The sequence below is a fragment of the Arachis ipaensis genome, chromosome B10, assembly GCF_059453495.1.
Source record: "Arachis ipaensis isolate K30076 ecotype BB chromosome B10, ASM5945349v1, whole genome shotgun sequence".
Taxonomy (NCBI): Eukaryota; Viridiplantae; Streptophyta; class Magnoliopsida; order Fabales; family Fabaceae; genus Arachis; species Arachis ipaensis.
This window is the reverse complement of record NC_142435.1, coordinates 130,471,085-130,483,591: the sequence shown is the minus strand read 5'-3', so window position 1 is coordinate 130,483,591 and position 12,507 is coordinate 130,471,085. Positions and strand designations below refer to the sequence as shown.

General features: G+C 29.6%; 1 protein-coding gene across 1 annotated transcript; it reads left to right on the top strand.

The window, feature by feature from the left end:
• Positions 1-3,656: 3,656 nt before the first annotated feature.
• LOC107622029 (TOM1-like protein 9) lies at positions 3,657-12,507 on the top strand. Its single transcript, XM_016323963.3, has 10 exons — positions 3,657-3,824; positions 4,707-4,785; positions 5,278-5,376; positions 5,471-5,584; positions 5,803-5,978; positions 6,550-6,631; positions 9,110-9,195; positions 10,157-10,348; positions 10,893-11,389; positions 11,711-12,507. The coding sequence occupies exons 1-10, from the start codon at positions 3,724-3,726 to the stop codon at positions 12,328-12,330; spliced, it is 2,046 nt and encodes a 681-aa protein (XP_016179449.1). The 5' UTR covers positions 3,657-3,723; the 3' UTR covers positions 12,331-12,507.

The following is a 12,507-nucleotide window of genomic DNA, read 5'->3' as shown; positions in this document are numbered from 1 at the left end:
AAGGGTAAAATTAGAATAAAAATATTGATTAACGGTTGACCGTTTAAAATTTAACGATGATGGTCAAATTGAAGATTAATTCAAATGTTAAGGAAAAAATTAAATTGAATTAAATAATAAAAGACATTTAAAAAAAATTTAAAAATGTTAGGAAACAAAAAACATATATGGAGCTCTCTATAAAAATTTTATTAAATACTTTGCCTACATACATATACAAAAATCTTATATAGTTACATATTTTTTTTAATAATTAATTTGATACTCGAATACTATAAGTTATAATTTACATAATAATATTTAAAAATAATATAGAAGTAAGATTGTAAACATATTATTTAAAATTAATTTGATTATGTTATTAATAGTCAAATTTAACATTAATATGGTTAAATGAGTATTTGTGTGTATATAGTTTCAAAAATATTATGTGTACACTAAAATCAGTCATTACAATTAGTCACCATCTATTTAGGTATAAATATATATATGTTTAACTCATTTTTAATGTATATTTTGTACTTTAACGTATATTTTATACGAAAAATATAGATAGCCAACTCTTTTTCCTGCCAACAATGTAACAAACCAGCCAACTTTTCATAAAAACCATGATTTTAAATTAACAAACACTTATTTAATGCTCGTTTACCATTCAAAAAGTTCATTATGCGCCTCTCGTCCTCCATTTCGTGTTCTTCTTTTGATCATTAATTTTGTCGTGACGTGCGTCTCCCTGTTGCCGTCAAATCATCAGCACGCCGTGGGTCTCCACCTGCCGTCGTAATTATGTAGAATTTTATGCGCTTGTTCACTAATTCTATAGCAAAATTATGCGCTGTTGATTGGATGATTCTACATTACTGTTTAAATCTATAATAGCCTCACGTGGAGCACGAATCATCAGTGGTGTCGGTGTCCTTCATGGGCAGCGTCCTTCAATTGATGAAGGAGATTCCAATTTTAGTGTTATACGCGATATGTCTATGAAATATCTTTCACATGAAGAAAATTCTGAGCTTGTGAACCTTCTTCCTCTTTAATAGGTTCATAAGATATTTACAACTATTTTTTATGTTTTTTCTTTGTTAGATTTTAGATATATTTTTGTTATATTTTGGTTGTTCTTTTTTCAATAATTTTAGAAATTTTTTGTTAGTTTTGGATGGTTTTTTATTAAATATTGGATGCTTCTTTTATTAAGTTTCAAATGATTCTTTTTCTATGTTTCGGATGTTCTTTTTTCAATAATGGTAGATGTTTCTTTTTATTAATTAATTTTGGATGGTTTTTTATGATGTTCTGGATTCTTTTATTAGATTTCGAATGTTTCTTTTTGTTATGTTTCGGATGTTCTTTTTCTCATAATTATGGATATTCCTTTTTGTTATTCGATATTTTCTAAATGATTTGGATATTTATCTTTTGTTAGGTTTTAAATATTTTCTTGTTAGGTTTTCGAATGTGTCTTTTTTTATAATTTTGAATTTTTTGTTAGTTTTTGGATGGTTTTATCGTGATGTTTTGGATGTTTCTTTTCGTTATGTTTGAGATTTTTCTTTTCGTTCGTTTTTGGATGTTCTTTTTCAAATACCAGACTCGGATGGACGACGAGGAATAGAGGAACAACAACAAACGGCAACCATAGCGACCTGCTCTAAATGATGGCACTGCTGAAGTTCGACGACGACGATGCTGTGACCAAGATTACGCAAACAACGCACATGAGGAGGGCAACGCACGAGAGTGCAGTGCATGGGAGTGTAGAGTACGGTGGAGGTAGCACACTGAGGGGACGGCGATGCTGTGACCAAGATGATGCACATAAGGAGGGCAACACATAGGAGGGCAGTGCATGGGAGTGCAGAGCACGGTGGAGATAGCGCACTAGGGGGAGGGGAATGTGCGGTGAAGGTTGGGCACAACGAAGGTAGTATTTCCCTTGGAAAAAAAAGATGTAACAGAAGAAAGTGAAGTGGTGAAGGTTCAAATGAGTCTTTTTTTTAGTATAACATTAAAAGTGAGTTTTTGGAGTGAATTAGATACTATTTTTTTGTTTTATTTTTTTTTTTTTTTTTGGTGTTTTTATAATTCGACTAGTAATGATATTTTAGTTGACTGCCTAGCATGGTTGATTTTATATTGGTAGTTAATTTTATTATACTCTTTGCATGATTGACATACTTTATAGTTTATAAAAAGTTAAGCATCAAAATCTTAAACTTCAACGACCTAACATTATAAATAAAGATAAACTATTAAAAGTAATAAAAAAATTTATGTTATCAACAAAAATAATTTCAAAAGATGTAAATAATAAATAAATTTTAAATAATTTAAAAATACAATAAAAATAATAAAAAATATTATATTTTTTATAAATGACAAACATGTAATTTTTGTATTTAAGAAATAATTTGTATTTAACTCAAATTTCTTTTAAAAAATATTTAGATGACTATTTTAAAAATATGAAAAAAGAACAAATAGGTCTTTTACCCTTTGTTCCACGGATATTTAAATTTCCAACGATTTGAAAATACATTTAAGTCTCTGATATTCTCAAAATTTGGACACATTGATCTTTCTGTTCACTTGGGTCTGACAAATCTAACAAAAAAATCAAACATAGCTTTCATTGTACTGGCCTAGTCGATATACGGATGCACGAATGGGGGAGTTTTTAAAATAGGATAAATTAGATACATAGATCAATATATCCAAATTTTAAAAAAATTAGAGACTTAAATGTATTTTTAAATTCTCAAAGATATAAATATTCACAAACTAAAAGGTTAAGGACCTATTTATTTTTTTTTTCCTAAAAATATCATATTCTATCATTGTATCTAAAAAATGTTTGACTAAAATGGTCACACGTCTCTGTTTACTTTGCTGTGGAAGTGAAAAAACAGTTATCAAGAAAAAAAATTGGAAAGATGGAGTCCCATGATTGGCAATATATTAAAAAAATAGATAAAGTACTAATTTAATTTTTAATATTTTGAACGTGTTATTTGTTTTAAAAATTTTTGCATATGTTCAATGTTTTTTTTTTTGTTAAATTTAATAACTTAATAGAATAAGTGATGTGGACATTAATAATATTATTAATTAAGTCATATTAAAACATAATTAAAAAAATTTTATAATATTTTTTTAAAAAAATTTTAAATTCTAATAATTAATTATTAATATTTTTTAAAAAATTATATTAATAATTATTAGTAGATCGATTTTATTTATATACTAAAATTAAATATTGACTTTTCAATATATAAATTGTTTGCATTAAATTCGATGATAAAATTGCATTAAATCATTTTAAATTTTTTGACACTAAAATAAAATATTTAAAAATTTTAAAGCTAAAATAAAACGTTAAAATATTATGGACCAAATATTAAGATTTGGTAAAAAATAATACTTTTTCCTTTCAAAATTTTCAATTCAAATATTATTTTGATAGTTCCGCATTCCAATTCCTCCTCTACCCTCTAGGCCCTACCTTTTCTCAACGAAATTCAGCTAGCAGCGCATAATAAGAGAGAGAATAATGAGAAACCGTTAATTCCGTTATAACTTATAAACATAAGTCTCTTCATCGCGTCGCCGGAATCGGTCTTCGATCCCATTGGAAAACCAGATTTCCGACACCGGAGGAAAGGAAAGAAGCACCGATCGGATAGAATCGTTGCTGTGGTTATCGCTGACGAAAGAGAAATGGTGAACTCGTTAGTTGAACGTGCCACGAGCGACATGCTGATTGGTCCTGATTGGGCTTTGAACCTTGAAATCTGTGACATACTCAACCATGATCCTGGGTACACCATATATCTACATTCTTTCTTCATTTGCAATTTTCTTCTTCTTTTTCGTCTCGGAATTATTAACATTTTTTTATGAATGAAATTTTTTGTTACTTATTTTTCTCAAAATCTTCACACTTTCCATTAATTTCTAATTTTCTAGATATGTTGTTGCCTTGGAGGTGAAGTTTTCTGCAGTTACTTATTCTCGGCGATGAATTACGATTTCAATTTTTTCATTACTGGCTTAAAACCAAGGGATCAACTATTTTAAAAAATAAGAAATAGAAAAGAAATCTTTTAATTCGACTGTAAATTCAGATACCTAAGAAAATGATTCAGATTATTTTAAATGACAAGAAAAAAGGAGAAAATTTCTAAGAGTGAATATTATTATTTATGGAGTGCGATCAGCGATGTCTAGAATTGGAATCTAGAGTTGGCATATCTGAATTTAGAGTTTTGATATTCAGTATAAACTATTATGGTACAAAACCATTATCACAGACAGTGATTTGTGCAATTCACAGGGATTCACACTGTGCTTTATTTAAGAATATAATACCATAAAACACTATACTTGGTGAAAACTACACGCAATAAAACTTTGTATCGTTGATTATCCATGAATTTATACACTTCTTATAATTATGTAGTATTTATGTTAAATATAAAAAAAATGTATTATTCATGCTCATTGTGAGTGATGTCTTTTGTCAATGGGAGAAAGTTGGTGCCATACTGCCATATCAATTTTTACTTATTCTTGTTTCTTGTGTGCACTTTCTTTGGAGCTTTCACAAGTTGAAATGGAACTCAATTTACGATATTTTATTTCTCTCTATCTTGGTTTATACTTCTAGAGTTTGAGAAATCAATTTGGTTATGATTTATCAGGCAAGCAAAGGATGTCGTTAAAGGCATAAAGAGGCGGATTCGAAGTAAAAATCCTAAAGCTCAACTCCTTGCATTAACTGTAAGTAGATATGTTTATGTATCTTTCATGTATGTGTTTTCCTTTTCACATTTATTTTGATTTCAAACTTCGACAAAGTTGGTCACTATTTGAGTTGTGAGGTGATAGGCTTGAATTGCAAGCAATTAAAATTCTCGTAACATCATTTTGTCACTTCTACTTTTTATGTGAAATTGAAGTGTTGTCCAGATAGCTTCTTAAATATCGCTTTCTTTGATGTTTCAAAAGTAGGATCAATGTACTAAATTTTGGAGACTTGGAGTTGAGTCGCTAGTGTTCACTGTAAATGGTTAATATCTATTCTTTAATGCGGTTGTTGTGCATTCAGATTGCCTTAGACAGAGTTTCTAATGAAAATAGCATAGTAGCTGTTCAAATTATGTTTCTTTAAATAGGAAGATTTTCTCAATTGTGGATATAACAAACATATTTGTATCATCTTTAACAACTGCAAAAGCTCATTCGGTTTTAAATTGGTGTCTAATATTTTAGTTGCTGGAAACAATTGTAAAGAACTGTGGAGATACTGTTCACATGCATGTTGCAGAGAAAGAGGTTCTTCATGAGATGGTGAAAGTAGCAAGGAAAAAGGTAGACATATCTCTTTTATGTTTCCATATCCTTCCTTTCATACATGCTTTCATTTTATAAATTATATTTATGTTATTTGTCATGCCAATTGTAGCCTGATTCTAATGTCAGAGAGAAGATACTGAATCTTATTGATACTTGGCAAGAAGCCTTTGGAGGGCAAAGAGCAAGATATCCTCAATATTATGCTGCATACCAAGAACTGTTGGTAGGTTTACAAACAAGTTATTTTAACTTAATGATCTTTTTTCCTTATATATGAGCATGGGGGAAATTCTCTAAAGAGTAGTATTTTGCATAATTCTTTCATCTTACTGTTTAGATGGGTTTTCAATGTGAATGGTAACATTCAAAGCACTTGCACATACATTTAAGAATTAGTTTTTGCTTATTTCTTGAATCCTATGAAGTATTTGTCTATTTCAGCATGCAGGAGCAGTATTCCCTCCAAGATCTGAAAGTTCTCCACCTGTATTCACACCTCTACAAACACGTCCATTGACATCACATCCACAAAATATCCGCAACTTTGATGTGCAGGGGGACACAGCTGGGTCATCATCAACCGGGTCATCAACCGAGGCTGAGTTTCCAACCCTAAGGTGTATTTCTATCTCTTTTTATTATGAGAAATGGACTCAGTTTTCTTATGCTGATCTATATAGTTTTCTATTACTTTCATACTTTCCTTCTATCTTATGATCTTTCTTTGTCGGTAATTACATATAAACCCAACGTAATTGAGTATCATAGCCATATTTATCACCTTGATCACTTGTTTCAGAACTCTCTTTTTTCTTAGAGCAAATGTCATTTTTAAGCATTTTTTCCCTCCCAATTGGCCTTGCCTTCTAACTATTTTTCCAACTAAAATGATTGTTAGATCTTTAATATGGTTTGAAGAAGGAATCGATTTCTATTCCTGGATTCCAACTTCTGATAGGTATTTAGATTTTAAAGAGAGATGAGAGAGAGATGGTACTTTATGTACTAACTTTTTTACGAAAGATCAGACTACCAAAAACAACTATTATGATGATGACTATGATGAGGATGATAAAAAAAAAAACTGACATATACATGTTAAAGATTATCAATGAAAAGAGTTCTATAAAATTTTCTACCAACAATGCTCTTATCCTATATTTTTTTAATTGACCTTTTTATATCCAGTTTGTCTGAGATTCAAAACGCACGTGGTATCTTGGATGTTCTTGCAGAGATGCTGAATGCAATAGACCCTGGAAATAAAGAAGTAAGTTATTCAGTTCAATTGTTCAAATATGGTGCTTGTTTGTGTGTGATGCTTAAGACTTCTATAGATAAATCTACTGATTCAATTGAAGAATATATTCGTACATCCTAATAACATTTCATAGCAAAATGAAACAAATCCAAATCATTATATTCACCATTTGGTGTGACTTTGACCTATCTATTATTATAAATATGAAGTCTGATATGTTATTAAATTTTGGTCTAATCTTAAAATATATTAGAACGTATGAAATATAAATAAAGCATTATTAAAAAAACACATTTAAATTTATAATAAAATAAATATGTAATAATAAATAATTAAAAATACTCAAAAGTTTAAACTCCATTCATTATACTTTTTAAATTGTAACATAATTGTTAATATATATGCTCAACTTAAGTGACCAATTAAATTTTTTAAGATAAAATATATTTTTTTGTCTCTAATATTTTTTAATTCTACCTCTGCCGTCAATTTTTTAATCGTCAATAATTAATGAATATTTTTCTTCCAACTTTACTTTTATTCAAAATTTTAATTTTAACTTCAATCTATTTAAAAGTTATAATGGTTTCACTAGATAGATAATAAAAAATGTGAACGACGTAAACAACAAGCTACACCGCATCCACAAGTTCACTAAACATGAAAAAACGTATTATCCATCCTTACTCTCAATTACACCTTTCTCCTTTTTCATTATCCTATTTTCACCGCAGTCACTCCACTCTCTCCTCCCCTGTCATCGTCAATGTTACCGCAATAAAAAGAAACATCCATGTACAATAAAAAGCAACATTCATCGAATTTAAAGCAATATCCATCGAACTTAAAGAAACATCCATGTACAATAAAAAAAAAACATATGTGAGGCTATACGACATGATCGATAGAAGGTGGAGGGCACCCCACGTCGCAGAAGGAGAAAAAGAAGTTTGACATCGGCGGAGGGGCACAATGGAGGATGACGATGCAAGGGGTGTTGCAATTGTGCCATCGACACGACTTCTCCCTCGTGAAGCCCAACGATACAGCAGCAACGACAGAGGGCAGAGGCAATCCCCATGGCGCGATGGAGGCGCAATGAGGCTGGATTGCGTGCGGCGGTTGCGGACGCATGAAGGAGCCAAAACGCGTGACAACGGTCAACGGGCTACACCACAGGCCACTAAACATATATATATATATATATATATATATATATATATATATATATATATATATATATATATATATATATATATATATATATATATATATATATATATATTATTCATCCTTACTCCTAATTATACCTTTCTTTTTTTCCATTATCCTAATTTTTTCCGCAATCACTCCACTCTCCTCTCCCCTGTCACACTATCAATGTCGCTGAAAATGCAGGACCTTAGCGCCGAAATGAAAAGAAACATCCATGTACAATAACAAGCAACATCCATTGAATTTAAAAGAAATATCCATATACAATAAAAAAAAAACATCTATGAGGTTGTGCGATATGATTGATAGGTGGAGGGTGTCCCGCATCGCAGAAGGAGAAAAAGAAGACCGACGATGGAGGAATTGATGGGATTGGGATAATATTATAAATTTTAAGTAGATTGGGGTTAAAATTAAAATTTTGAATAAGGATAAAATTAAAAAAAATATATATTTATTAATTATTGACTGTTAAAAAAAATTTATTGCAGCGGTAGAATTGAAATTTATTTGAGACGTTAAGGATAAAATTGAATCAAATTAAATGTTAGAAATCATTTTAAAAAATTTCAAAATCGTTAGGGACAAAAAGTATATTTTACCCGATTTTTTAATATTTGAACGTGTTGCCGTGTTGGTAGGGGTGAAATTGATCGAATTAAACGTTTTGCGGGCTAAAACTTAACTGTGCCTAGAAGCTTTAGCAAAGGAATATTGTGTTTGGTTCTGACAACAGAATAAGATAAGGCATTAAAAATAAAATACAAAAAACAAAAACATAAAAATTAGTGTTCTTGTATTTTATTTAACGATAAAATAAAATAAATTATAAAAAATAATTTATTTTCATTTTTTATTCTAAAAATTTTAAAAAAATATAATATAAAAAATTAATAAAAAATAAATTATATTTTTTGTTAATATTTTTTATATTTTTTAAAAATAAATATAAAATATATTTATTCAATATCTCTAAATATAATATTTTTATTTATATCTTATTTATCAAATATAATTTTATTTCTATATATTTCTGTTTGAGTATTCTGTACATGTAAACAAACATAAAGCAGGTGATCTATATTTGATATATGAGTATCATTTATTTATGTTGTTACTATTATCTTACACTTGAATTATCTGTTATGAACCACTTGCAAATATTTAAGTTTAAACCATAAAACTCAAGGACCGATGATTATCATGTTTTAAATTTAAAACAAAAAGAAAGAAAACTGACATGTCATGTATAACCTCTAATTTTATTTTCAGGGGCTTAGACAGGAGGTTATAATTGAATTGGTGGGCCAGTGCAGAACTTACAAACAGAGAGTGGTACATCTTGTTAACTCAACTTCGTAAGGCCTGATGTCCCTTTTCCGTGATATTATGCAACAAAATTGGCTTTTTTTTTTTTTGGTGCGCAAAATTGGCTTTATTATCCTATTCTTAACTTTTTTTTTTGTTTTTTTAAAAAAGAACTATTTTTAACCATAAAAAATTTAAACGTGGATAAAATTAATTATAAAAGAATAAAATTAATTTTTATTTATTAAAAAAAATTATATTTAACAAAAATAATTAATCATTAACTTTTTATTAATTTTATTAAAAAATTAAAATATTTAAATTATTCTCATTTTTTTTATTATTTTCAATCTTATAAATTCTTCAACTCAACTCTCTATTAACATTCAAGTTTTATACACCATTATTATATGACCATCACAAGTTCACAACCATTACCAAACACTACCATCAACACAATACAACAACAAATAGCAACAGAAAGAATGAGACAAAAGGAGACAAATAACATTAATAAATAGAGAGTACGCACTTTTTGAGAATAACGACGAGGCAAATAGAGTAGATAGGAGTAATTTGGACATTTTAATTAATTTTTATTGAAATTAATAAAAAATTAACAATTAGTTATTTGTGTTAAGTATAATTTATTTTTTATGGGTAGAATATTAGTTTTATTTTGTTATGGTTAATTTTATCGGCGTTAAATCTTTTATGGTTAGAAATTATTATTTATTATTATTATTTTTTTTGAGTTGTGTTAATTCCACTATTTTTCATATACCTTTATGTGTACTGTATACTTTCTATTTTTAGATATAAAAATAGATATAATGATAAAATTATAAGCAATAACTGATGTGTATTGTTTCTAAGAAGAAAATTATACAACTTAAGGTATACTAAAAAATGGTGCAAGTATATTTTTTTTAATTGTATTCCTAGTAATTTCTCTTCAAATTCAAAGAAAACAAACTGGTATATTAACTTTTTTATATTTAATTTTTCCAGTGATGAGTCACTCCTATGCCAGGGTCTAGCTCTTAATGATGATCTACAACGTGTACTGGCCAAGCATGAATCCATTGCTTCAGGAACTTCTAATCAAAAGGACAACGAGAAACCAAAGCCTGAAACTCCTGGAGCACTTGTTGATCATCCTCTGGTTGATACTGAAGATGGTGGTAAACAAAGCGATGAGAGGTAATCGGGTCTCCATTAGCCTAATTAAAATCCATGTAATTAATTATTGGATGCTATCTTTTTGGAGTTTTAGAAATTTTGGATAATTTCTAGTAGAGTAATAATGTTTTATTGTAAAATTAAGGTTTTTAAAATCCTGTTTTATTCTTTCATTTATATTCTTTAAATTTTATTTTTGTGTTTGATTTCATAAATTAGTACTGTACTAATCAGTTATAAAATCTTGTATTTGATTAATTAGGTCATAAACCTTTGCTTTGGTTGCATAATTTGATATTGCTTCATGCATGAAGCCGATATATGAATTACGACCAATTTTTTGGTACTTTTTAAAATCATGTCAAAATTGTTGAATTTGATCCTGATAAATAAATTTGGAAAAGTTATCAATGTAAGATTTACTGACGCAATTAATTTTTGATACCGTAGACAACAGCATGAATTATATACCAACTTTCTTCGACAATAGGGTGACATGTTTGCATAATTGCATAGTTCTTTCAGGTTATATATATCTTCATTTTATTTTACTTTATGTTTGCAGATTACCATCTAATGCTGAAGCTGAGTCCCAGACATTCAACCAATTACTACTTACTGCACCCCCAACGGCAAATGGTTCTGCTGCCCCTTTGAATGTTAATGCCAAATGGGACCTACTCAGTGGTGATGACTATAACTCATCACCAAAAGCTGATAACTCACTTGCTCTTGTTCCTCTAGGAGAACAGCAGCCAGCCAGTCCAACACCTCATCAGAATAATGCACTTGTTCTTTTTGATATGTTCTCTAATGGTAACAATGGACCTACTCCAATTCTTGGCCAACCAAATTCATTATCCCCCCAATTTCATCACCAGACTTTCATATCTCAAGGCATATTTTATCCCAATGTAAATATGCCAAATGTGGGATCACCTCATTATGAGCAACAATCATCACCATTTGCACAAACCACAGCTCCTATTTGGAATAATTCTCAGGCCCAACAACAACATCAACAACAACAACAACAACCACCACCAAATTCACCAGCTTATGGTACACCTAATGATTCTTTATTTGGTTAAATTCTTTCACAACAACTACTCTTTTTCCTTAAGCAATTGTTATGATATATAATGAAGTGTGACCTATAATTTTCACTCTTTTTTTTAGATGAACCATATTAGGTGTACATAAAAAATTAAGTCACTAAATCAATTACTAATATAAAATACATATTAAAATATAAAATATATATTAAAAATGAGTTAAATTACATATATATTTATATACAAATATATAGCTGATTTTTTGTATGTAGGTATCATTTTTTTGTTTTTTGATATTATTACATCACTCATGTTTTTATGGCTATAGGCACACAAAGTGGTGGATCATTTCCACCACCTCCTTGGGAAACAACCGAAAATGGTAGTCCTACAGCAGCCGGCAACCAATATCCACAACCATTACAGGTCACTCAAGTGGTTATGACACATGTACAGAGTGCTGGTACGCATGGTCAAGGACTACCTCAGCCAATGGGGAATGATCAAGCTATCAGTATGTATATGCAGCAGCCAAATGCAAATACCTATATTTCAACAATCAATAACAATAATGCTGGTCAAAGCAATCAGCAATTCCCTCAGCAGATTCAAGGTGTTCCTGGTGGTGCTTACATGTCTACGGTTCCACATCAAATGCAAAATGGTAACATGGCTTACATGTATCCACAACAAATGTATGGCAACCAATTCGTCGGATATGGTTACGGTCAGCAGCAACAAGGGGTTCAATATGTTGAGCAACAGATGTATGGTTTATCTGTGAGTGATGACAATGGTATGAGGAACTCTTACCAAGTTTCTGCTACTTCTTATGTGCCATCTGGAAAACCTTCAAAGCCAGAGGATAAGTTGTTTGGGGACCTTGTTGATATGGCTAAAGTGAAATCCCCTAAAACAACTGCTCCTGACCGAGCTAGTAACACCTAGAACTGTTAGGTTTGCATCTTTAACTTTGTTTGCCACATGTTCTCCTCATTCTTTTTCTTTAATATTTTACACTTTTCTATATCTAGTATTTAATATATTAATATGTTTTATTTTATTATTTTATAATTATTTTTCTATTTTGTGGTGCTTGGCTAGAAAATTATGTTAGATTTGTAC

Coding starts and splice junctions, on each gene's coding strand:
- LOC107622029 (XM_016323963.3), top strand. CDS start 3,724: ATGGTGAACTCGTTAGTTGAACGTGCCACGAGCGACATGCTGATTGGT. Junction 3,825..4,706: donor ATACTCAACCATGATCCTGG/GTACACCATATA, acceptor ATGATTTATCAG/GCAAGCAAAGGATGTCGTTA. Junction 6,632..9,109: donor TAGACCCTGGAAATAAAGAA/GTAAGTTATTCA, acceptor TTTTATTTTCAG/GGGCTTAGACAGGAGGTTAT.